At 48.2% G+C, this 23,462-nt stretch overlaps 3 protein-coding genes across 3 annotated transcripts; 1 reads left to right on the forward strand and 2 right to left on the reverse strand.

Annotated features, from left to right (window-relative positions):
* Positions 1 to 384: 384 nt before the first annotated feature.
* On the reverse strand, positions 385 to 14,464 carry LOC127588827 (E3 ubiquitin-protein ligase TTC3-like). Its single transcript, XM_052047692.1, has 45 exons — positions 14,447 to 14,464; positions 14,313 to 14,373; positions 13,008 to 13,090; positions 12,881 to 12,926; positions 12,589 to 12,742; positions 11,612 to 11,693; positions 11,322 to 11,375; positions 11,035 to 11,167; positions 10,827 to 10,912; positions 10,004 to 10,098; positions 9,859 to 9,921; positions 9,228 to 9,282; positions 8,941 to 9,118; positions 8,823 to 8,868; positions 8,581 to 8,698; positions 8,458 to 8,479; positions 7,840 to 7,913; positions 7,563 to 7,740; positions 7,404 to 7,510; positions 6,840 to 6,949; positions 6,632 to 6,758; positions 6,429 to 6,548; positions 6,262 to 6,360; positions 6,014 to 6,162; positions 5,792 to 5,931; positions 5,340 to 5,660; positions 4,937 to 5,206; positions 4,777 to 4,817; positions 4,627 to 4,680; positions 4,479 to 4,543; positions 4,240 to 4,395; positions 3,326 to 3,791; positions 3,136 to 3,204; positions 2,912 to 3,061; positions 2,649 to 2,828; positions 2,532 to 2,614; positions 2,354 to 2,450; positions 2,120 to 2,223; positions 1,947 to 2,025; positions 1,715 to 1,807; positions 1,440 to 1,621; positions 1,164 to 1,278; positions 990 to 1,094; positions 820 to 912; positions 385 to 716 (listed from the first exon to the last, which is right to left on the reverse strand). The coding sequence occupies exons 3-45, from the start codon at positions 13,086 to 13,088 to the stop codon at positions 609 to 611; spliced, it is 5,148 nt and encodes a 1,715-aa protein (XP_051903652.1). The 5' UTR covers positions 13,089 to 13,090; positions 14,313 to 14,373; positions 14,447 to 14,464; the 3' UTR covers positions 385 to 608.
* A 447-nt stretch (positions 14,465 to 14,911) lies between these two features.
* LOC127587888 (uncharacterized) lies at positions 14,912 to 17,665 on the reverse strand. Its single transcript, XM_052046359.1, has 4 exons — positions 16,801 to 17,665; positions 16,435 to 16,707; positions 15,950 to 16,252; positions 14,912 to 15,833 (listed from the first exon to the last, which is right to left on the reverse strand). Exons 2-4 carry the CDS (start codon positions 16,663 to 16,665, stop codon positions 15,372 to 15,374), a joined length of 996 nt encoding a protein of 331 aa, XP_051902319.1. The 5' UTR covers positions 16,666 to 16,707; positions 16,801 to 17,665; the 3' UTR covers positions 14,912 to 15,371.
* Positions 17,666 to 18,578: 913 nt separating this feature from the next.
* LOC127587999 (rab5 GDP/GTP exchange factor-like) lies at positions 18,579 to 22,056 on the forward strand. The gene is made up of 8 exons (XM_052046484.1): positions 18,579 to 18,792; positions 18,954 to 19,159; positions 19,308 to 19,474; positions 19,585 to 19,666; positions 19,746 to 19,878; positions 19,957 to 20,048; positions 21,049 to 21,305; positions 21,485 to 22,056. Exons 1-8 carry the CDS (start codon positions 18,614 to 18,616, stop codon positions 21,866 to 21,868), a joined length of 1,500 nt encoding a protein of 499 aa, XP_051902444.1. The 5' UTR covers positions 18,579 to 18,613; the 3' UTR covers positions 21,869 to 22,056.
* The last annotated feature ends 1,406 nt before the right edge of the window (positions 22,057 to 23,462 follow it).

Raw genomic sequence — 23,462 nt, forward strand, 5'->3', positions numbered from 1 at the left:
GTTGATAATATTTATTGATGTTCGTTTATGCCCACGTCCGTTGGGGATGGGACTTTTATGGGCGGACAAGTACGTGGGAGTGAAAACTGGACAGATGTTTTACTATCTGCAATTGCTGTCGTGTACCTCTAAGGAAACGAGCTGTATGACCAAGCTTCTCCTGTCGATAACCTGAGCGCCAGTAGACGGCGCTGTGGCGCAACCAATGGAGATGAGCGACAAGTAGTCACTGACGCGGGCCCACGGCGGTGCCTCCGTGGCGGCCATGTTGGTAGTGGCGACCATGTTGGTAGTGGCGGCCATGTTGGTAGTGGCGACAGTCCCAACAAAGGCAAACGATGACATCGAGTATCCCGCCGGCCCCACAAGCGTCGGCGCAGTTGATTGGGATAAACTTTTCAAACACTTTCAAGCGTTTGTTTATTGATTTCCAGTGATTTTGTGATGGGTGTTTTTAAGGCCATGGGGGGGGAAAAAAACAGTTGGCCTCCCCCTCAATTAGTTCAGCTTTGAAGTGTCATGACTGCCAGGAAAACATCAACTTGACTTTTATCAGTCATAGCTAAGAACGTCTACATAAAAAGGGCAAATTAAAATGAGAGAGGACATCACGGGGCCTGGCGCCTCCTACCGGGTAGCACGGGGAAGTCTTTGAACAGGGTTTGCTTCCGGCAGTTGGGACACGTGTTACTATCCTTCAGCCACGATGCGATGCACTGAACACAAACACCGCAACGCGTGTTCAGAGCGATACGCCGACCTCAAATGGCGTTTTTACGCTCCGCGCTAACACAAAACACGCGGCTCAGTCCGACTCACTTTCTCATGGAAGGCGTGTCTGCACTCCAAAACCAAGCAGTGGGGTGGACTCATTTCTTCATGACAGATGGCGCAAGGGTCCTCCAAGTTCAGCTGCAATCACACACTTACAGCGCCATAAGACGTCGAGGCAAACTTGAGTCATTCACACGTGAAATATTTGATCTTACCGCATCGGTGCCGAACGGCGTTTGGTGCCGTGACTTTTGCCAGATGGAAGAGGGCTCTCCCGGAGGTGGCGCGGCCGCAGCCGCAGCCCCGGACGCGATCGCCTCCTGAGAGGACACGACTATTGTCAATGTGATGAAATCGAGGCACGAAAGCTCGACTTTGATATGCTCGACCTTCTGGTCCAGGATCAGCTGGCTCGCTGCACTCAGCACGTCCTGCAAGCTCATCTTGCTCAGACTGCCACCATTGGATGACCGCAGATCCTTAAAAAACGTCATCAAGTCCGACCTTGGGGGAGGAAAAAAAAAATAAAATTGGGCCGGCCGGTGTGATTTTATTCATACACGAAACGACAAATGGAAAATGTTACTGCCGATGTTCGTATTTTATTTTGTTCTGTTCCCCAATTAGCATCGCACCAATGATTCTGGCCACCATTTTGTTTTCACCTGCTGTATTCGGGGAAGATGGTGCCGAGGCTCTCCACGGCCTTGTCGAGCACGGTGTTTCCAGCGGCCTGCGCGGGTCCGGCTACGTTCGAAGTCGCCGCGGCCGCGGCCTGCGCGGCAGCTGCGCTCGACTGCGGCGGAGGCGGGAGAACGACGCTCAACGTGGCCACATCGGAAGACAGCTGCAACGTTTTACAGAAGAGGGCGGAGTCGAGACCATTTCCAAGCTGGAAATCCTCCAAGTGCTCATCAAACGTTCTCGTTGGTCGTCTTACCAGAGAAACTTGAAGATCGGCCTGGTGACTCCCAAGCAGCTCTTTGACCTCTCGGCCACGTTTGACTTGCTCCACCTGCTCCTTGTACTGTATCTGAGGGTACATTTAAGTGTCAGTGAGGACCAAGTTCTCTTGGATTTGTGACTTTTTGGGGAAGGTAACGGGGCTTCGTACACTACAAACGGCAGCGCAATATTTGACCTTCCGTTGAGCATTTGAGCCATTGGCATACCTCCAAAGCAGCAATTTTCTGCTCCAGCTCTTGGACTTTGCCTCCCATGTTTTGTCTGCTGGCTTCCAGGGAGGGATATCTGCCAGTGAAGGGTCCAGAAGCACTTCCAAGTTAAGCCTAAAACAGCCCTCGTCATACATTTCAAGTCTTTGCTGCTGCTCCTTTTCACTTACTGTTGCGCGTATTTGTCCAGCTTGAGCTGCAGAGTCTTGGCGTCAGCCAACCGAGCGCGCAGGCCGTACAGGCGCCGATCGCGACTGCTCTCCAACATGGACAACTGGTGGAGCAAAAAAAATAAAAAAATCAGGATGACCTTTTTGTTTTCTTTCTCGACTCCAAAGATGAGAGGTTGCCGGCTGGTGCTCTCAAACTGCGCAAAGTTACAAAAGGAGTTCAAAACGGCTTACTTGGGCGCTGCGGCACCTTCTGTGCGCGGCGGCGATGGAGTTTCTGCAGCGCTTGATCTCATCCTCCAGACTCATCTTCTCGGCTGCTGACTGATTGCTTTAAGATGGATTTTTCTTTTCTTATTTGCATCCCGTTCAAGACTTCTCATTGGTCGTACGGCGCTTGAACGAGACGTACCTCAGGTCCAAGAACCTGCTCAACTTCTCGTCATAGCTGCACATGATCAAAGAGGAACGCCGTTTAGATCGTGGAAGTCCAAACTATGGCCCTGGGGGCGATTTGCGGCCCTCGGGCTTGGTCGAGATGGGAGGTTTGCGTGGATTTGCATACGAACCTGGCCCTTTCCTCCACCAGCTTTTCCGTCTCAATCTTGAGGGCCTTCAGCACCTCCTGGTTGGCTTTCTTCTCCTTCTGGTCCCTCTTCACCTCCTCTTCAAGCTTCTGCTGGAACAGGCTCATCTCTTTGTCCGTAATCTTGACAGGGGGGGGAGGACAACGTGGCGGTATTTGAGACATGAGCCAGATCTGCCGGTTCCATACTGCGTCCTGGAGCTCACTTTTATGTTTGTACTGATCTCCTGGATGTCTTTCTCCAAGGACGCCAAAGTCATCCGGTGCTTCTGATCCACCAACTCGCGGTCTTGGGCCATTTTGCTTATCTGCTCCCCCATTTCTTGAATCCGCTTGACCTTTTTGTTGATATCACCCTGGAAGACGATTGCTTGTTGAACAAACGTGCAGTTCGGCATCTGGAGAGTAAAACTCGGACACAAGAACCGACCTGGAGGCTCTCGTAAGGCTGCAAAGGTTCCGTGTTCACCGCGACGCAGTCCTTGACTGCTCGATATGTCTGAGGGAGGACGGAAAACAAAGCGCAGAGTGTTGTGTGCGTTACGTGCTTCCGTAGTCCACTGAATATCATACAATGGTCGATTGGTAGAAGTTCATCCACGAGAGTGCTGGCGTCTTACCTGCACTTCTGCGTGTTTCTTCAAAATGGCGTCGGCCGCTGTTAAACTTAAATCGCTTGTATCGGAATACGTTTCGGAGGCCTCGTCCACCTGGCCAGCAGAAAGATCAAGGGATGGAAAGGGGTTGAGTGAAAGCTTGCCGCGGCCCGGGTGATTGACGGGGTCTTTGCCGGTCGGTGGGAGGAGTTCGTCCATATGGAAAGTTACGTAAGGATTGGCGTTACGAAGATTTGAGCCGGATGAAAATACGCGCGGAGGCTGCGGGCGGTCCGAGCGGGTCCACTTGGCCAGAGCCACGCGGCCGCCGATGTTGCTGAAGCGAAGGCATTGCAGCAGGAAGCGCTCCAAGCCGCCCGCCTGTTGGATCTTGGCCCGAGCCACGGGCGGGAAGTTTTGGATTTCGCCTCGCAGCAGCGGGTCGTCGGCCGGCAGGGGGCCGTGTTCTTCCAGAACCTGCGCAAAATAGCTACAAGGGGGGGGGGGGGGGGGGAACCTTATGAGTTGGGCTTTGAATTGCTCGTACGGTGAACCGGCACATATTCGCGGTTTCGCAAAACACATCGGAGGTCTGAAAAAGTTTTCGTTTTGATTGGAGAGAACTACTGTAGGTACTTGGTTTGTACCGCTTCACACGTATCGCTCAATGCTTTGCAATAAAGCAGAATTGAAAATTGACAGTGTGCGCTGCTTGTGACGGATAAATAAATAGAATCGGGGACCGCAAAAGTCGGACGGCGCAGGTTTGGCTTTTTGAGGATCGGTGATCGGCCAGAAAATTGCGATCGGTGCATCCCTGACCTCAATTAGTCACGGATTTTCGCCGTTTGTTGCACAACTCTGGACCCGCACGCTTGAAAGAAATTTCAAGATGAATTTTGAAAAATGGCCGTTGACCACCTGAGACTTGTACTCACTCATACAAATTTTCCACGCTGAGATCCGGATTGTTGTCCAGAATCCGTCGAGACTCCCTGGCGCGTCCCGTGCCGTAATACTGTTCCTCAAACTGGGCGATCGGCTCTCGAAGGTGTTGGGGAATGCTAAAGGGCTCGTTGGGGTCGGGGAAATATCTGCGGACGAAAACGACGGGCTTCGTTAGGGAAGCGATTATGCCATCCCCGACCGGACGGCGCCGGCCGGCCATGCCGCTTACATCGGATTTTCTTGGTCCCGCTCATCCGCCGCGTCATTTTCCCACCCGCAAAAAAATGGAAGAACCTAAAGAAGAGCAGTTTGGAGTGACAAATGTCGAGGAGTTTGAAAAATCTTTCCAACCACACACACAAGACTAAAGGACTAACCTGCGGCTCTTTTTTTTTTCTTCGTCCTCGGCTCTTACCGCCCGCAGGAAAACTCTGAAAGAGGCAAAGCGTGTTACTCGACGCGGCAAAAACTGTTTGGTCACCGGCGACACGCGGGTGACGAAAAGGAACGGCTCCCGCGTCGCTTACATTTTGATTACCGGATTTCTTTAGAACAGAACAGTGTCCGTCTGAGGGAGAGAAAAACAAAAACAAGGGAGTTGAAGGTCACGTCGTGATGACGATTGGGGCAAAAGGAAAAAAAAAAAAAAGAAAATCATGAAGAAAAGCGTGAGGCGGAAATACGTACCAATCATATTAACAAAATATTCATCAAGTACATTATTTAACGAGATGTAAACATCTTTATGCTCCTCGAGAGTCCAGATAAAAAGTCTCATTTGGTGCGGCGGAGCCCGTTTGACATATTGAGTCAAGTCGCTCGAAGTCAAGTTGGCGCCAGGGGGGTCGTGGTCAGAAATAATCTCTTTCAAAGGGGCAAAGGTCAACAGCGGGCTTAGGTCCAGTTCATCCAGGCGGTCTGCATTGCGTTCGACGAACGACTTGGCCGCCTTTAGATCTTCAAGACAGGACAAAAACAGCCTTTGAATCCCAGTTTTCTTTCTTTCCTTCTTTCTTTTAAATATAAAATACACTTGCTTCCGTGACCAAAAGAGCATTTTCACATCAGCCGGTGACCAAAGCGTTCTGACCTGCATCGTCCAGCCGCCCCGCCCAGCGGCCGAGGTCGGCGTTAATATTCAAAGTGTTTGAAAGCATCTGGACCAAGGCGCGCGCCCAAACGCGATTCCTCCTCTGGAGCAGCAGCTCCACGGCCTGATCCAGCGTCTGCAGGCGCTCCCGCTTCCAGTCCAGCATCTTGGCGGCCAGCCGGTTGCCCCGCGCCGAGTCCAGCTCCAGCCAGGGCTTCAGGCAGCGGCTCACGTCCGACGCGGCCAGAGCCTTTTCCTGCCGCAGCAGCTGCATCATCTGACTGACCTGCACCAGGACTCGATCTTGGTACAGCAACCAGGCTGGAAGGGAAGAAACCGCTTTTATGAGATGCGATTCAAAAGTCCATACTTGAGCGGTCTCTTGGCATTTTCATTTTCTTGGCGAGTGTTGATTGTAAAAAAAAAAGCGAGGCCGCGATGCGCGATGGTACCCTTCTGTTGCGTCTGCGCCGCGGTGACGGTTTTGGGCAGCGGAAACCGATCACTGACGCTGGCCTCGTTTTGCGCGGTCTGCTCAGTCTTGGTATTCTCCTCTTTTTTCCCGTGGTTCTTCTCCTTCAATTTCTTCACCCTGGTTTGCAAACGCAAGCTTTTCCGTTCGTCTTTTGCATTCAACGTCAAAAGGTGACTCGATGAGAGCCGAGTAGGCTCACCACGAAGGAGGCTTCTCCTTCGCTTCTCCTTTGACTTTCTTCGGGCTCTCCGCCCTCGCGTTGGCGGCCTGCACGCGTTTTATCAGGCCCGTTGCGTCAATAACTTTAATGGAATCGATGATACCCGAGCAGTCGGGAGTCGGACACGGCTACGCGCCGCGCAGAAAAAAAAAAAAAAAAAAAAGAAAGTAGATGGATACCTTCAGGGAAAATGTCCTCCGGGGGGCAAAAAGGTGCCGGGATGTTACCTTTTCGCACTTGTCAAAGGACGGCGGCTTGAAGGCTTTCCAGCAGGCGCTGTGGTATTCAATCAGGCACTTCTGGCTGCACTTGAACTCCACAAAGCCCTGCGGGTGGAGGGGGCGCAATTTATTCCCGCTCCAGAAGCCGCGGCTTCGTATTGACGTCGACTTACTTTAAAGTCCGGGTCGGTGATGTAGATATTTTTGGATGGGGCGAGGCAGTCCTCGTATCGACAGGTGCCATCGGGTGGAGGAGGGAATTTGCACGTGTATATGGAATCCTCCAGAATTTCCTAAAAAAAAAAAAAAAAGATGATGTGAAGTGGCGGAATCCCTCCAAAATTGTCACCAGAGCGACACTTTGCTGTAATCTTACTTGAAAAAGGTCCGGATCGGTTTCTCGAACAATATCTGTGGTCTGCGGCCAGGTGAGTTTCCCCATCGTGATCCGATTCCTCACCATCTGCAGGGCATCTTCAAACTGTTCCAGCGCCGCCGCAAACCTAAACGGGAGCGTCGACTGGAGTTGAAACGCTCGCCGCGCCCAGACCGACGTAGACCCGTTGCGCCGACGGCGACTGTACTTTTTCTCTTTCAGGTAAATCCTCCCGCGGGCGTAGGAAAGCAGACAGCCAAAACCCCTCTCCTTGTATGATTTGATCTCCTCCAGGAGTTTTCGTGCTTCGGCAAACTCCTGTTGCGCAGAGACCAAAAAATAAAAAATAAAACAAATGAATGAACACATGTGGAAGCGTAAAAAGAAGATGCGCATTGGCAAAAGAACGACAAAACAATCATCAAGGTCACTTCAGGTCATCAGCCTCACGTTTGACACACACTTGTAGCGTCAATAAATGATAACCATTTTTTTTCTGTGACCTCATTCCGCTTTGACAGGGGTGTGTCCAGGATTCTTTTTTTGGGGGGGGGGGGGGGCGGTCAGATGGGGCACAGACTGCAGAAGGGTGGAATGTTACATTCTATGCATGTACGAGTCTCGATCATGTGGTCAGACTGGGGGGGGGGGGGGGGGGGATGAGAATGCATTTCTGGTATTGTCCAGGTGGGGGCCGAGGGCAAAATGCGGAGGGGCCCGGGGGGCCGTATTCAGGGATCACCGTTACTGATGACTCTGCGTTGTACGTCACCTGAGGCTTGCCAATTTCCGTCAGGGCGGACACGCGGCCGTAAAGCACCAGCTGCATATCCAGCGAAGAGAACCCGATGATCTGGTGATTTACAACCAAAAAAAAAAACAAAACACATTTTACAAATGATTCAAAGGAATTGTAGAATTAAATGTCAGCGGCGGCGCAGAAGTGCCTTCTTTTGGTCCGACGTAAAGGAGTCGGCCAGGCTTGCCGCCTGTCTGAAGAAGGTGTCGGCGTTGTAATAGCACTGTTTGAGCAGGGAAGTGTGGGCCGTCTTCAACGCGTCACTCAAAAATCGGGGGGATTGGCTTCGGTCGAGGGAGATGTCCCAGTTCTAAACCGAAAAAAAAAAACACGTAGACGCCGAGTACTGCACTGACAAGTCCGAACTTTTGATTCCAAGTCGCGCTCGAGAACAAGCAAACTTCCTTACGTCCTTACTGGCCGTGGATTTCTTCTTTGAAGTTTTGGGCGACTCTTTGGCGCCGGCCGTCCCGTCCTCGGCTTCTGCGGACACAAACGCGAGTCAATCGGAGGCGTGCGCGTTTAAGACGGATCTCCGCTTAGATCAGGCATGTCCAAAGTCCGGCCCGGGGGCCAAATCCGGCCCGCGGTCGAATTTCATCCGGCCCTCGGCCCCTGTCATAAAATCAGTGCCGTCTGGCCCGCAGGTTGGGCGCAATGGAACACGTGTTGCATTGACTGAGGTCTCGTAGACTGGTGAGTGATGTTTCATAGAGTACTGCTTCCCTCTAGTGGCTAAATGAGTAATAGCATTCACTAAATGAGTAATAGCATTTAGACACTAGAGGGCAGTAGCACTCCACGAGACATCACTCGGTGTTTATATTGACTGATATGTCATATTTCAAATGATCCTTGCAGTTGTGGATATGTGTATTGCTTGTTCATTTCCCTGTTGTTCGAGTCACGGTCGTAAATCATTCGACAAATGTTATGACGCATGGGAAAAATAAGCGTCCCAACCCTAGAAACGGACAAACACAAAACAAAGGAAATGTCGACTCCAGATGACGAAAGTGAGACACACCTGCTCGCTTCTGCTTGTTCACCTACAAGAAGAGAAAGAAAATCCACAGTAAGTTTTTCCCTGCACAGCTCAACACAAAGAAGCTTGCGCACCGAATGGGCGCGTCAGTGGCCGTTTGCATACCTTGCACACCCCGTTGCCAACATTAATACGATGATTATTACTCCTGCCATTGCCGTCGCTTTCTCTTGACGGCCGCTGCGTCTCGACAACGGTCGGATTGTTGGTGTCCTCTGGTTTACTGGAAGGGGAAAAAAAAAAAGGGCGAGTAAAAGTGCCTCGCCATTGTCACGTGTTTTTAGAGCTATGCACACGTTTATTTAATAAAAAAAAAAAATCTCGAGTTTAGGTCAACATGCTCTTACGTTGAATTTGGAGTTTTCTTAATGGTTTCGGCTGCTCTTTGTTTTGCTGAAAGGCGAAACGAAAGGATGAGTTTGGGAAGACGCGCTTGTGAATAATCACTCCGTCAGACAAGCGCACCTTTCTTGCCTTTGCCGCCGCCTTTTGGGTTTTTGCTCACAAACTTCAGATTTTGCTGCTCCAGGTCTTTGATTCCCGCCCGGTCTTTGGCGCACAGAAACCGCGCCTCTTTGTTGGCCCTGGCGGCCCACTGGACTTCACCCAACAGGAACAAAGCCTCGCAGTAGCGATAGTGGCCCTGGGAATCGAAGCGTGTGCAACATGACGCGGCCGTAGGCCTGCTACTGTCGAGAGTGAGATTCAAAACCAACATGCATGAAGCATATGCTGGGGGAGGACAAACGGACCTTGGTGTAGGATGGTTCTATCAGAGTGGCCCGCTTTGCATCCACAGCAGCGTCACTGTAAAAAAAAAAATAATTTTTTTTTAAACATCATCATCAAATAACGATAGGTTAGGGGGTCACATTTTAAGGTCACCTCCGCATATTGCATGCACGGCGCGCAACAACTTGATGAAGAACTCCTTTTACAAACAGAAATCAAGAATATCGGAGTTTTATTGTGGACTACATATGGCAATTTGAAATGTTGCATCATGGAACTTGACATGCTTGATTTGCTTTCGCGGGGCAACATACAATGAGGCGGCGGGCCAGATGTGGCCCCCGGGCCTCGACTTTGACACCCTGTGGCTTCGATTGCGTGCGGTCTGCTGCCGTGTTCTCGCTACTCGTTCATTCCAAATTTCACAGACAGGCTTTGCCTTTCCCCGCCGGGTCTTGAAACGCAACTTCCGCAGCGAGCTCGGGACGGGCCGAACGAAGAGGCGACTCGCTGGAAAGACCACGTACGGAAACGACTGCGCTCGCTCCGAGTGGAATTTGTGCCGGTGTGAAAATCAACACCAATTGCCGGAATAAAATGTCGCCACGTTCACCCCAATGTTGAGAGGAGAAGGATGAGACGTGTACTTACAGGTAGTTCTGACGGCGGGTGTGACAAAGTGCCCGATTGCTGAAGGCGATGTGATTTCCAGGGCTGTGGGGGCACGGGGGGGGGGGGGGGGGGTATTTAGAGTCACGCAGCCTTGTGTGGGCGGAAGGAGGCTGAGAAAACATACTTGAATCTGACGGCTATGGTATATTCAAACGCCGCTCCTTGGTATTTCTCCTCCTGAAAGAGGTCGTTCCCGACTTTCTTGTGGTATTCACTTGCCTGGATGAAAAGCACGTCACAATCGGTGCGCTGGTAAAGCATCGGAAAGTCAACTCACTGGAATTGGACAGGAAAGATTTGGGCAAAACGGCGACATTTAACTCAGCGCAGGCGAGAAAAAAAAAAAAAAACGAACAACTATCCATCCATCCATCTTCTACCGCTTATCCGGGGCCGGGTCGCGGGGGCAACAGCTTTAGCAGGGAAGCCCAGACTTCCCTCTCCCTAGCTACTTCTTCCAGCTCTCCCCGGGGGATCCCGAGTCGTTCCCAGGCAAGCTGGGTGACATAGTCTCTCCAGCGTGTCCTGGGTCTTCCTCGGGGTCTCCTCCCGGTGGGACATGACCGGAACACCTCACCGGGGAGGCGCTCAGGAGGCATCCGAATCAGATGCCCAAGCCACCTCATCTGGCTCCTCTCGATGTGGAGGAGAAGCGGCTAGACTCTGAGCCCCTCCCGGATGACTGAGCTTCTCACCTTATCTCTAAGGGAGAGCCCGGACACCCTGCGGAGAAAACTCATTGTATCCGGGATACAAGCGGCCGACAAACTAAAATAAATTTTTGAAATGAAGTCTTCCTTTCAGGAATCTGCGGAAAAGTGCTGCATCCGCCAAGAACAATCGTGACTCTGCAGAGCAAATGTTGATTCCGCGGCTCCAAAAGGTGAAGCAAAGCACACGCGGGCGTAAGTAATTCTCTGCATCTGCAACCTGCCATCAAGTCTTACCGCTTGAGCGTCCTCATGGGGCATCGGGTTCAACTCCATCATCGTCTCACGCACGCTCACCCCCATCATATGAATATAAAACACGTCTGAAAAGAGACAAAGAGCGCGTTTGTTGAAACCGGACGACGGAAATACGGCAATATGCGGAAAGACGAGAGATTTTGACACCGACGCAGAGAGCGAATAGCGTTTAGCGTAGCCGGCTTACATTGGTGGAAGATGAAGCCCAGAGCGGTGTGGCGAAGGTGCTGGTGGGCCAAGGCCTGGACACGGGAGCGCATGTCGGGCTTTCCCGACTGCTCCAGCCACTCCACCGCGTCTTCGAGAGCCTCCGGCGATTGCTGAGTGCACACAGAAGCGTTCAGAAAGGCTCTGCCGCAACAGCGGAAGCTCTCGCAAGTGGAACGATGGACAAACAACTTGGATGTTCAGCGATGCCCGAAGATGCGCGCGGATTATCGAGTGGCAACAACACACGCGCGGCCTCAGACTTACCTCGTAAAAGCTGTTATGGATCGAGGTGAGACGAGCCAATTGGTCCGGCAAATACTGAAAAACAAGAACGCAAAAGATAAATCCCCGCTTGAGAGAGACGCCATTCTTATCTTTTCCGAGGGCCTGGCCAATGCAACACAATCAGTCCGCAGCTCAAGAAGGTCAACGCCACATTCAGAGTCATAACTAGGGACCGAATGATATACCATTTTTTTTTGGGGGGGGGGGGGGGGGGAAATAAAATTTCAATAACAGGACACCATCTGAGACATCAAAAAGATTGGACTTACAGCTGCAGCCTCCAGAGCTCTCAGAACCGCCTCTATGGTGTCGATCTTGCGTAGAGTCTCCAGACTCACAAAGGTAGGGTCACTTCACGAGGGAGAAACACACACACACACGCACACACACACACACACAGTTACACGGGCACCTTGGCATGGTACCATTTTACAAAATTCAATAATAATATTCATTCATTCATTCATTCATCTTCCGAGCCGCTTGATCCTCACTAGGGTCGCGGGGGGTGCTTGAGCCTATCCCAGCTGTCTTCAGGCAGTAGGCGGGGGACACCCTGAATCGGTCGCCAGCCAATCGCAGGGCACACAGAGACGAACAACCATTCGCACTCACACTCACACCTAGGGACAATTTAGAGTGTTCAATCAGCCTGCCACGCATGTTTTTGGAATGTGGGAGGAAACCGGAGCACCCAGAGAAAACCCACGCAGGCCCGGGGAGAACATGCAAACTCCACACAGGGAGGCCGGAGGTGGAATCGAACCCAGGACCCCTGCACTGTGAAGCCGACGTGCTAACCACTGGACTACCGGGCCGCCCTTCAATAATAATGATTCCTAAACCCCACTCACCCATTTTTAATATGCCTCTATTTAAAATTTATATTTATTTTATATACTTTTTGTCCATTTCACAATCTTGCTGCCGTCAATTGGGAATTTCTCCACGGTGAGACAAATAAAGATGACCTTATCTTATACGTGCGCAGGTGCCAGCGTGTACTAGTTAGTCCCAAGGTCAACATGAGTCACCCGCCAGTGTGTTCTACGAATAGCTCAACGGGAACATTATGACTTGCTAGGAAAAAAAATTAAATTAGAAGAAGAATTTTTTTGCTTCACCTTTCTTATTGTACAAAATGTTTTATGTTTTGTTTAAAAATCAAATAAGTGTTCAATGTGGACGTTTTATTTTCACAAAGGCTGACACTTGAGTCAAGAAAGCTGGTCATCAACTGACTTACTGTGCGTTGAGTAGGCCGATGTGCGTAGCCCAGTGGAAGGGGACGCTCATGGCATCAACTTTCAGCAGGATGGGCGACCAAAAGCTGGCAAATCTCATATGAATATCCGCCTCTTTTTTGACATGGACTGGGATTTTGAGCCAGGAGTCAAAGTCTAAGAAGACACACACACACACACGCACGCACAATACATATCGTCCCAGCCGCCTCACGACCAAGTGTTGAGTATATCACGCCGCACGGACAAGACAAAATCCACAGCTGCGATACGTTTGCCCTTTTTCAGATTTACCTTCATTGATGGAGATGGGAAGATGACGGGAAAGCAATTTTGGCACCTAAAAAGAATTGAAGAAACAATAAGAGGGATTAGCCTCAACAAACAAATAAACACATTGACCTGATGCTCGTCAGCGCACAAACTGAAAAAATGTGCGGTTTTTGACCCAGTCACCAACGCAGTCCGTGTCCTCGGAATCCAAGTCAGAAATGGCCGCCATACCTGTAACAACATCATGGTCGGGTTTAAGGCGTTTAGGAAAAATTAATGTACAGTGCAACTGAATAAAAGTCAAAGTTTTGACTGTTTACAGTGAGCAACTTGAGCATGAATAATAAATGTCACGCCTTTGAGTATTTACCTATAATACAACAAATATGAATTACAGAAACTATGCTTGCATTAAAAAAATAAAAAATCCATCCCGGATGACTGCCGTGTCATCGGGGATGGAGAAATTATCGGCCTGGCCGATGACTGGCGCGAATATTTGCCATTTTGACGAATATCGGCAGAAGCTTTCTTGTTTGTCTTAAATGTTATGGCCGACAAAAGATCATCTTTAATCATCTGTGTTCAATTGCAATGTAACATTTTCAGTTATTTTGAAAATGTTAGCTCCTGTAGAAAACCATAGGAAGCCATTTTACTTGTATAAATTTTCCTTAGACTGCTTCAAACCTGCTGATGACCTTGGAAGGAAGCCTGATTGTTTTTTGTTAGGATTTGAAAAGAAAGTGTCTACCGTGTTAAGATTTAAAATAATAATCCACATTTAGCAAATCTGAAAAATGGCTCAATTCACCGCGTTTTAAAGGCATATCAACTAAGTTTTTGCGTTTCGGTTTCTATTCCCAATATTCCGCTTTTACTGAAAAGGACTGAAAATGACCGTGTATTCGCGTCTCACCTTTACGAAATGTAGATTATTTGGGGGGGGGGGGCGCTACTCCAGGCGAATTACTGTATTTACTCCAGTTCATGCACTTCTCGTTCTACTCGTAACCAACGTGATGGACAGAGTTGAATGGAACTAACGAGGCTAATGACTCGAGATTACAGTATGTATAATGAGAGGCCAACCGTCTCTCGATTTCCGATGAAACAAAACTGAAATAGTATCGATCTCACGCCCATCTCGGATTGAAAAGCGCGTCGATACGAGACGCAAATAACCAAATGACGTGTTCGCCCGCATTGTCAGGAAAACTAGAAAATGTGGCAGTTTAGCTAGGAGTCGTTAGCTTTGGCATTTAACACCCAAACTGAGCTAACTCCACAGCCTGTACGTGTTGTGGGCGGCTAATGCCTCGCTCGAAAACACAAGAGAAGCACCTGAAATCTGTGGTGGGGGGTTTGGGGTTCTGGTACGTTGTCGTACAAAATTCAGGCAAGAAAATCAAGCTCGCACAGTTTGACTCAATCGCTCTCGCGTCTTTCTTACCACTTCGGTCGTCGACGATCTGCCCAGATCCCAAAACAACCAAAGCAGGGGCAAAGCCGATCTGCTTCTGGGAGAACGAAACCTACGCCGGGAAATAAACAGAACACGTTGAAAAAGTTTTTCCAAAATAAAACACACCTTCGCCCTCCTCCTTGAGACAAATTGACGACTTGTGCCAAGGAACGTCCACAAGTCACACGCGGCGAGCTTGGGTTCAATTTCAAAGTGAACCTGACGGGGTATCGATCAAGCAATTAGAGCAGAGCGGTTCCTTTTTTTCCCCCGAACCGAGTAAAATATCATGTCATTTTATATTCTTGACAAAAGCGGTTTTAAAAAGTACAGAATAATACTTATTTGAGATGTATTTTGTCTTCATTTTCTCCTTTACACGTTGACATCTTCAAAACAACACACGTCACAGATAAACGCTGATTAAAAAAGGGATTCATTGTTCCTGTCATTCAATTTTCTCAATATTAGTAAGCACGTTGGACAGTGTAACATTTCAAATTCATATGCGATTAAAAAAAACATCAGTCTCAGCGAAAAGATACAGCAAACGGAACAAAAATACAGTAGAGCAGCAGCCCCAAATGTTCATCTAAAACGAGTTTTATTCCTAAAATGTATATTTCGTACTATTGTAAGTCACAGTAACATCATGCAGAGTTTGATGAACGTTTACATTCGGCTTAAATATATATTTGTGTGTAATAAAGGATTGACTTAACTTGTATAGCACACAAAAATGTAAGTGGGCAGTGATTCTTTTTGTTGTTGTTGCATATGACACTTGCGTTGTACAATATTTAGTTATTACTCGATATAATTGTGATGAACCTTTTTTGAACAGTTATGTGCCGTTGTTATTAAAGGACTATTGCTTTGTTGCCGATCTTTGCCTCTTTTATCTTATTATATAATGCTACAAAAAGGGTGCTATGTAAGTTGAATTAACTGTACGATGGACACAAAAAAAAAATATTGTGATTGGGCTCTGTGGCCAATCTTCCAAACATTACATATTAAAAAAAAAAAAAAAAGTTCCAAACCCATCTAGATTGGACTGAGCTCAAAAGCATCCTCCTGTGCGAGCAGTTGCTGGAAGACTTTTTTGGAGTGCAAGAAAAAGCTTCTGCTGTGCTCCAGGTCTTGCGCGTTTATGATGCGCATCACCAAAGCTCGCTGGATGGCCGGAGATTCGCAGGGGTGATGCAGCACGTTGTGACTGACATTTCTGCCCGGCTCAATGACCAAGAGCCCCTTTTTGGAAGCCACTTCATCGGTTCTACAAGCTCCGCCGTGGCTCGTCTCGTTGAACGTCTCTGCCTGGCTGACGTTAAAGGGCCACCCACTGGAGCAGGTACCGTTACTGCCACGCCGCGGTGCAGATGCTGCACTCTCCCAAATGTTCCTGTGGAGGTAGATGGTGTAACCTTGCACCAGGCGGTTTAACGCCGTCTTGTAGGACAACCGAAGAGACTCCACTGACCCAATTGGCACAGAATGAAGACGAACCTGCGCAAACAAAAAGCTAAATTGCAATCGATATGAGACCCCCCGGTGCAAAGTGCAAAAAAATAAAATAAAATAAAACAAGGCAGGAAATACATTTTCCCAAAATGTTGACTGACCTGGTGTATCCTCATATGGAGATGAAGTGCGGCTCCAGTCAACCACTGCTGCATGGACACTGAACTCATCCTCTTCTTCTTGGTCATCCTCTGGTAATGGTCCAGCATTTCCAGTTTCAGACAGGTATCGTAGATCTCCGTGGTCTCGGCCATCGTGTCCTGGTCGTTGGCCAGGCCCGGGATCGAGCGCAGGTAGTTGTGCGCAATACGGCCGATTCGCGAAGAGATTGCGAGGCCAAAAATCTTTTTGGGCGGTTTTGTCAGAGGCCATTGGCCAGGATGTCCTGAACTGTTGCCCCTCACCTATTAAAGGAATAAAAAATACAGCTTAGTAGTCTCAACAGAAATAGACAAATAAACAAAATGTGTGAATTAGCATTACATCCGAAAAGGAAAGTCACAATCTTACAAAACAATGACCTTAAAGTTATGCAACGTGTTGTCATCTCACAAAAAAACCTTTGTCATAATACAACAAAAACGACCTGTTGGGCAACGTGGTCCAACAGCAATGACAAAGCCAGTGCGACCACACCGACGCCGCCGTGCGTGACCCTGGCGCCTCCCAGCTCTCGGTTAAGATGGAGGCCCAACGCCGCCCGCTGCTCCTCGCTTAGGCTCCTCTGCAGCGACGAGTACTGGTGCTGCAGCGCGGCCGACGAGTCCAGAGACAGGAAGGAGTTGAGGACCGGGTCCAGGGAGATGTTCGGGACCATGTTGGCGTCACGGGCCGCCGCAAAGAGTTCCTGGACGGTCGCCTGTGAGGGAAGACACAGACCGGGTTCCAGCAGGATCATGGCTGACTGCCTGTGTGTAATAACACGCTTGTTTTAGTCCACGGTATTACTGACCTTGTGTGTGTTTACTTACAGTCAGTGACGTCAGCTCAACCAGTCGGCCATTGGAACGCCACACAAGTCCAGCGGCAAACAGTGGTGGGAAGTGCCCGAATACTGTTTTTCCCCCCTCACTCTTTTGCCTTTTCTCTGTGATGGGCACACACTCGCAGCTAGCCACAAGGCACATTGGAAGATGCCTTTCTCAGGGTGTAGGCTAACTATGGAGACAAAACCCTTTTGAAACCAACGCAAACAGCCAACTTGCGACAAAATGAATTGCAGCGATGGTGTAGTTTTGATATTGTAAACGTAAAAAGGTCAGAAAAACACACAACCAGTAACGATTTGCTTTGTTTTAAGAGATAATGCACAGACTTGCCATGTTGTTCGAAAGGAGAACGCTAACTGTGGAAAGCATTACTTTCCTTGGAAAAATTCAGCATTTTTTAAAAAAATTGCCAATTCATACTTGTAGTTTCTTATCGCCAGAGTTTTGGGTTAAAAACACACAAACGAATGATCAAGTGCTTCGTTTTCGTAGTCTCTAGTACTGCGCATGCGTGTACTGACTGCCATCTTGGGGATTTTTTTTAAGGAAAATGGGAATAAAGTGTATTTTCTTTCAAAAGAAAATCCTTCGTAATTTTAGAATTGTAGATTCGTGGTATCATTAGCGATAAACGTCGACGTTACAGAAAAAATACATTGAAATGTACACGGCATTTTTTTTTAACGCGTTGTTTTCTTGACGTTGAGACTTTATCCTGGCTGTACTGTAGAATTATTCATATTTCTTTCGTCAAACCGCAGAAGAGGAAAAAAAAAATCCAAACGAAAAGACACCCGACAAATGCCGACAATCACGTGACACCATGGTCCTAACGCTTTCCGGCGACCGGTGACGTCACGCTCAAATTCCCCCCTCCGCCCCCTTGTCTGAAAGCCGATGGACCCAATAAAATAAGTACAGTACAATGGCGCGCCTCCTGCTATATTTCTCATTAAAAAGAGCCTGCGATTTTATTTTTTGGACCATTCTTTAAACTTGCGACCATACCACAAGAACCTCGAAAAAGCTACTCGTCGCACAGTTGCCCGCTATCGTAGCTGAAAGAAAAGAAGGTCTTCTACATTTGTGCGTTAAAAAAAAAAAACAAAAAAAAACAAAACAGGTGAGCACTTCACATGGACGTTTTTGCAGTAAGTAACTTGAGTTTAAATCGCACGCGATGCAGTTCTCTTAATGGTGGTCCTACACGGTTTAGCTGCTGCATGGGGCTAACGTTAGCGACATGCCACCAACGGTGTAATTAAACCATAATAATGCTTGTAGATACAAAAATGGCATTGGGGAAAGAATGCTGCTCAGTACATCACAGCGTATTATAGCAACGCTGTGAACAACGGGGCGTCCTGTCACTTAACGGCAGCATCTGTTGGGAGAAAAATGTGAAACTAAAGTTCCCCCGCTTTAACGTTGTTCATCGTTCGTGCCCGCGTGTGTATACAACACTGTATATATATATATATTGTTTTTTTTCCGAGACAAAAGTAGTCTTTTGCCATCATCTTGAGGCATTAATGCAGGATTTCTTGCAATTTGTGGCATGGCTGTGAGGTTTTTCTGGATTGTGCTTGGACAAATAAATGACAGGACTCTGTGGCGCTATGGTAGCGTGTTTGACTCCAGATCAGGTTGTGCATTCAGTTTCCCCCTCATTTGCATGCTCGTGGGATTTCAAGTTACCCCCCCCCTCTCCAAAAAAAGAAAAAAACTCCCAACAAAAAAATTCCCCATAATAATAATAATTTTCTTTTTCGCAGCATGAGTCAGAAGACGGAGCGTCGCGGCATCCACGTGGACCAATCGGAGCTGCTATGCAAGAAGGGATGCGGTTACTACGGCAACACCGCCTGGCAAGGCCTGTGCTCCAAGTGCTGGAGGGAGGAGTACCAACGGGTGCGCCAGAAGCAGATCCAGGATGACTGGGCCTTGGCCGAAAAGTAATACGTGCGCGTGGGTGTGTGTGTGGTCCAGTTAATTGTTTTTTTTTTAACTTCACCTTTTATTAATTCAAGGTGAGCTGTTCATTTTCGGGGCTGCGTGTTGTTTGAGGAGCAGTTGTCCGAAAGCGGAGAAAATCACGCTCTTGTCATTTCGCCAGGTTGCAGCGAGAGGAGGAAGCGGCCGCCTTCGCCAGCAGTCATGGCGCTCCAGCCCAGGCCCAGTCCACGCCGCCTCCGCCTTCGTCCCAGTCCTCGCTGGGACCCTTTTCCAAGTTTGAGGAGAAGAAAACCAACGAGAAGACGCGCAAGGTCACGACCGTCAAGAAGTTCTTCAGCCCTTCGTCGCGCACCTCTTCCAAGAAAGGTACAATTGTAAGGAGAACGTTCAAATTCAGTACGCAGTGCAACAACGACGAGAAGATTGCAAGAAGGCACAACGCTCGGTCCACAAATCGGAGTTTAAAGTCTCGAACCAACGCAATTATTTTTTTTTTTCACCTCATCATCATCAGACTCGCCGGAGGTGAAGACGAGCAGCCCGTCCGCGAGTCGCCACGCCAGCTTCGACTCAGACCAGGCGTCCAAGGACTTTGCGGACTTCCTGAAGAGCATGCAGCGGCCCGGCCGAGAGATCCACAAGCAGTGTCGCAGCTTCCTGCTCGGCATGTCCGGCAAGAAGGTGATCGCTTCGGGGGGGGGAAAAAAAAGTCCTTCCTCAGAGGCCGACATGCTGCAAACGCATTCCGCGCAGGAAATAATGCCGTCACGCACCAACCGCTTTGGTTTCAGGACCTGAACGCAGAAGAAGTGTCGGAGTGCGTTCAGGACTTCTATCAGGGTTTGGCCGACCGCTTGACGAGTCACTTTAAAGGTGGGGAGAGTCCCGGACCACTTCTCATCCATTAAAAAAAAAAAAAAGTGAGGGAGGCGGGATTGTGGCGTTCCCCCAGGTTCGTCCGAGTCGGTGGAGCAGGTGATGGACCAGGTGGAAAAGTACATCATGTCCCGTCTGTACAAAAGCGTCTTCTGCCCGGAAAGCACCGACGACGAGAAGAAGGACTTGTCCATGCAGAACCGCATCAGGTGCGCGTCGCCCGTCTTGCGTGCTTCGCCGACGTTTATGCGGCTCAACTGGACGCCGGTTTGCGCTCGGCCTTGCAGAGCCCTCCACTGGGTCAACATCCAGATGCTTTGCGTGCCCGTGGACGAGGAGATCCCCGAAGTCTCCGAGAGCGTGGTCCAAGCCATCACGGGTACCCGTGGCCGCTTTTCATCCCTTTCTTTTGCAATATATTGCCCCACCCCCTTCCTCCCCCCTTGTTTACGCAAATGAGCCGGAATAGTAGTTGGCCGCTGTACTGCGGCAGATTGACAAAATGGCCGATCCCATCTCCACCAGAAAGAAAGGTCTTTGGACACCTTTTTTTTTTTTTTTAATCATTGTGTAAAATGAAAGCGAGTACTAGTACTCGGTATCGGAGAGTACTCAAAAGGTACTTGTACTGGTATCGGTCTTTAAAAAAAAAAAAAAAAAAAAAAGGAGTCTGAAAGATCAAAGAGCTCAATTTTCAGTATCTGCAAAAAAAAAAGTCGTCTGAAAGATCAAAGAGCTCAATTTTCAAATATCTGGCAAAAAAAGTCGTCTCAAAGATCAAAGAGCTCAATTTTCAATATCTGGCAAAAAAAGTCTTCTGAAAGATCAAAGAGCTCAATTTTCAGTATCTGCAAAAAAAAAAAAGTCGTCTGAAAGATCAAAGAGCTCAATTTTCAGTATCTGCAAAAAAAAGTGTCTCAAAGATCAAAGAGCTCAATTTTCAATATCTGCAAAAAAAGTCGTCTGAAAGATCAAAGACCTCAATTTTCAATATCTGCAAAAAAAAAGTCTGAAAGATCAAAGAGCTCAATTTTCAGTATCTGCAAAAAAAAAGTCGTCTCAAAGATCAAAGAGCTCAATTTTCAGTATCTGCAACAAAAAAAAAGGAGTCTGAAAGATCAAAGAGCTCAATTTCAAATATCTGCAAAAAAAAAAAGTCGTCTCAGATCAAAGAGCTCAATTTTCAATATCTGCAAAAAAAAAAGTCGTCTCAAAGATCAAAGAGCTCAATTTTCAATATCTGCAAAAAAAAAGTCGTCTCAAAGATCAAAGAGCTCAATTTTCAGTATCTGCAAAAAAAAAAAAAAAAAAAACGCCTTCCTTTTTGGAACACCTTCCCCCCTCGCTAAAGTCTCCAACCACCCCCCCACCCGCTCCAGACATCATCGAGATGGATTCGAAGAAGGTTCCCCGCGACAAGCTGGCGTGCGTGACGCGCTGCAGCAAGCACATCTTCGCCGCCATCGGCGGCACCAAGCGCGAGCCGGCGTCGGCCGACGACTTCCTGCCGGCGCTCATCTACGTCGTGCTCAAGGCCAACCCGCCCAGACTGCAGTCCAACATCCAGTACATCACGCGCTTCTGCAACCCCAGCAGGCTGATGACCGGCGAGGACGGCTACTACTTCACCAACCTGGTTGGTGGACAGGATGTAAAAAGAAAAAAAAAAAAAAAAAAGGCCACAGACATATCGGACTATTAAACCGAATAGCCACAAAGATGATGCAACCCACTCCCCAAAGATGGCGGCCAAAGGTGAGATTCTCCTCAACGTGCGTCTTTGTCTTGTTTTTTTTTTTTTTTTTTTGCGTCCAGTGCTGCGCGGCGGCCTTCATCGAGAAGCTGGACGCCCAATCCCTCAACCTCACCCCGGAGGAGTTCCAGTCCTACATGTCGGGCCAGGCCTCGCCGCAGTTGGACCGGAGCCGCCTCGCCGCCGACTCGGATCCGGCGGCCACCGACCCGGCGCTGGCCCGGCTCCGGCGCAACCTGGACCTCCTGTCGGATCTGGACGCCCGCCAAGAGGCGCTGATGGAGGCGGCCCGCAAGCTGCACGCCGAGCTGCCGGCGTGGTCCGAGAGCGTGCGGCGGGAGGTGCGGGACGCCCTCCAGAAACAGCCGCTGACACCGAGTCGGCCCGCCGTCACGGACGATGCCCACTGCCCCCCCCAAAGATCTGGCGGCCCAAGTTTTGGCTGACTAATGCGCTACAAACTTGACACAAGTCCACGCATTCCATGTATTTATCTTTGTAAGCTTTTGTGATGAACTCCACTCCATGTTCCGTAGCCTCACTCCAAACTATACAAAACTTGAACGTGGCATCGAGTCAACGCTGCTATTTCTTTTTTTTTTTAAATAAACAGATGACATTTTGGACTTTTATTCAACTTCTGCATGTTAAAATATTTTTTTAGTATCACTCCATAAAGGCCACCTGATTAAGTACACTTTCTCATTGAGAGAAATGTTTGCTGTTTACTTACATAGTATTTTCATGAGTTTATATATTTTGTTTCCGTTTCTAAATGCACTCAACATTTTTAAAGGCGGGTGTTTATTATTTTTAAATGCAAATATAATATATCCGTATATATATACAGAGAGAGAGAAAGAGACAGAGAGTTATTGCTCAAATATAATATATATACAGGTAAGTATTCTCTAGTGAGGAACCATATTTGCGTTGTCCAATCTTTCCTTATACAGGAACACAATTTCCCTATGTGGGGGGAAAAAAAACTATGGTACATATCCTTTATGAACATGCAGGTATGTTAACAAAATACACGTGTAACAACACAAGCAATAAAATGCACAAAATATATGGTCCAAAAACTGTTAAGAACACTAAAACTGCAGCATACAGTACAGGTATATGAATCAAATACAGTATATAACAAGACGCGTCACAAAATTAGGACTATTTGCTCCAAAATGAGACTAGTTACAGACCTTGGTGGCTTTTCTTTCCACCCATTCACTATGTCGAACTTGACCTCCCCTCGATCACCACACAACGCAGCATTGCTCCATGAATTGATGTCGTGCAACAAACTTTTGAAGCCAGCCACGGAACGTTTCAAAGTCCTCTATGCCCATATTTGGCGCCTTCTCTAATTAGCGTTATAGTTAACGGAAGGTTTTTTAGCACGATAACAGATAAAGCGTTGCAGGAAATGTTTGTTTACTGGACTGACCGTCCAGCCACAAGCAATTCAGTTTGAGCAACTAATCGGATGCGTTGCATTACAATTTAGACCGTTTGGATGCCACGATCTTCAGTACCTAAATGTAAATGCATGAAACAGAAAATCGTTCGCGATTCCAGTAACACTCATGCCAATAGAGTCACTTACATGTCACCGTTTTGGATCCAGTGAGAGTAAATAGCGTCGCAGACAGAGTTACTCCGCGCGATTTTCTTGAGTTTGCGCTCCTGCGGGCTTCCGTATGGCTCTTCCGGGTTCGTGAACCCGGAAGCCGAACCCGGAAGCCATACGCGATTGTTAATGTAATATCATAGTCGAATTTTTAACGCAGTTTTATATTTTGGGTGAAGGAATTTCCTTTTGACAGATGTCTATAAGTGGGAATACTTACTTTGTATTCGAAAAAAACACCCTTCGAGTGACTGCAAAATAAATATGGAAATTTTACTCGTCATATTATTTCAACGCGTCAACGTGCCGCGCTTGACTTTACATTGGCATGAAACTGCAGTATTCTCGTTGACGCTAAATGAAATGCTGTTTTTTTATTAAAACGTCAAACGATATTAACTTGGAAAAAC

This window comes from Hippocampus zosterae, chromosome 16 (genome assembly GCF_025434085.1).
Source record: "Hippocampus zosterae strain Florida chromosome 16, ASM2543408v3, whole genome shotgun sequence".
NCBI classification, from domain to species: domain Eukaryota; kingdom Metazoa; phylum Chordata; class Actinopteri; order Syngnathiformes; family Syngnathidae; genus Hippocampus; species Hippocampus zosterae.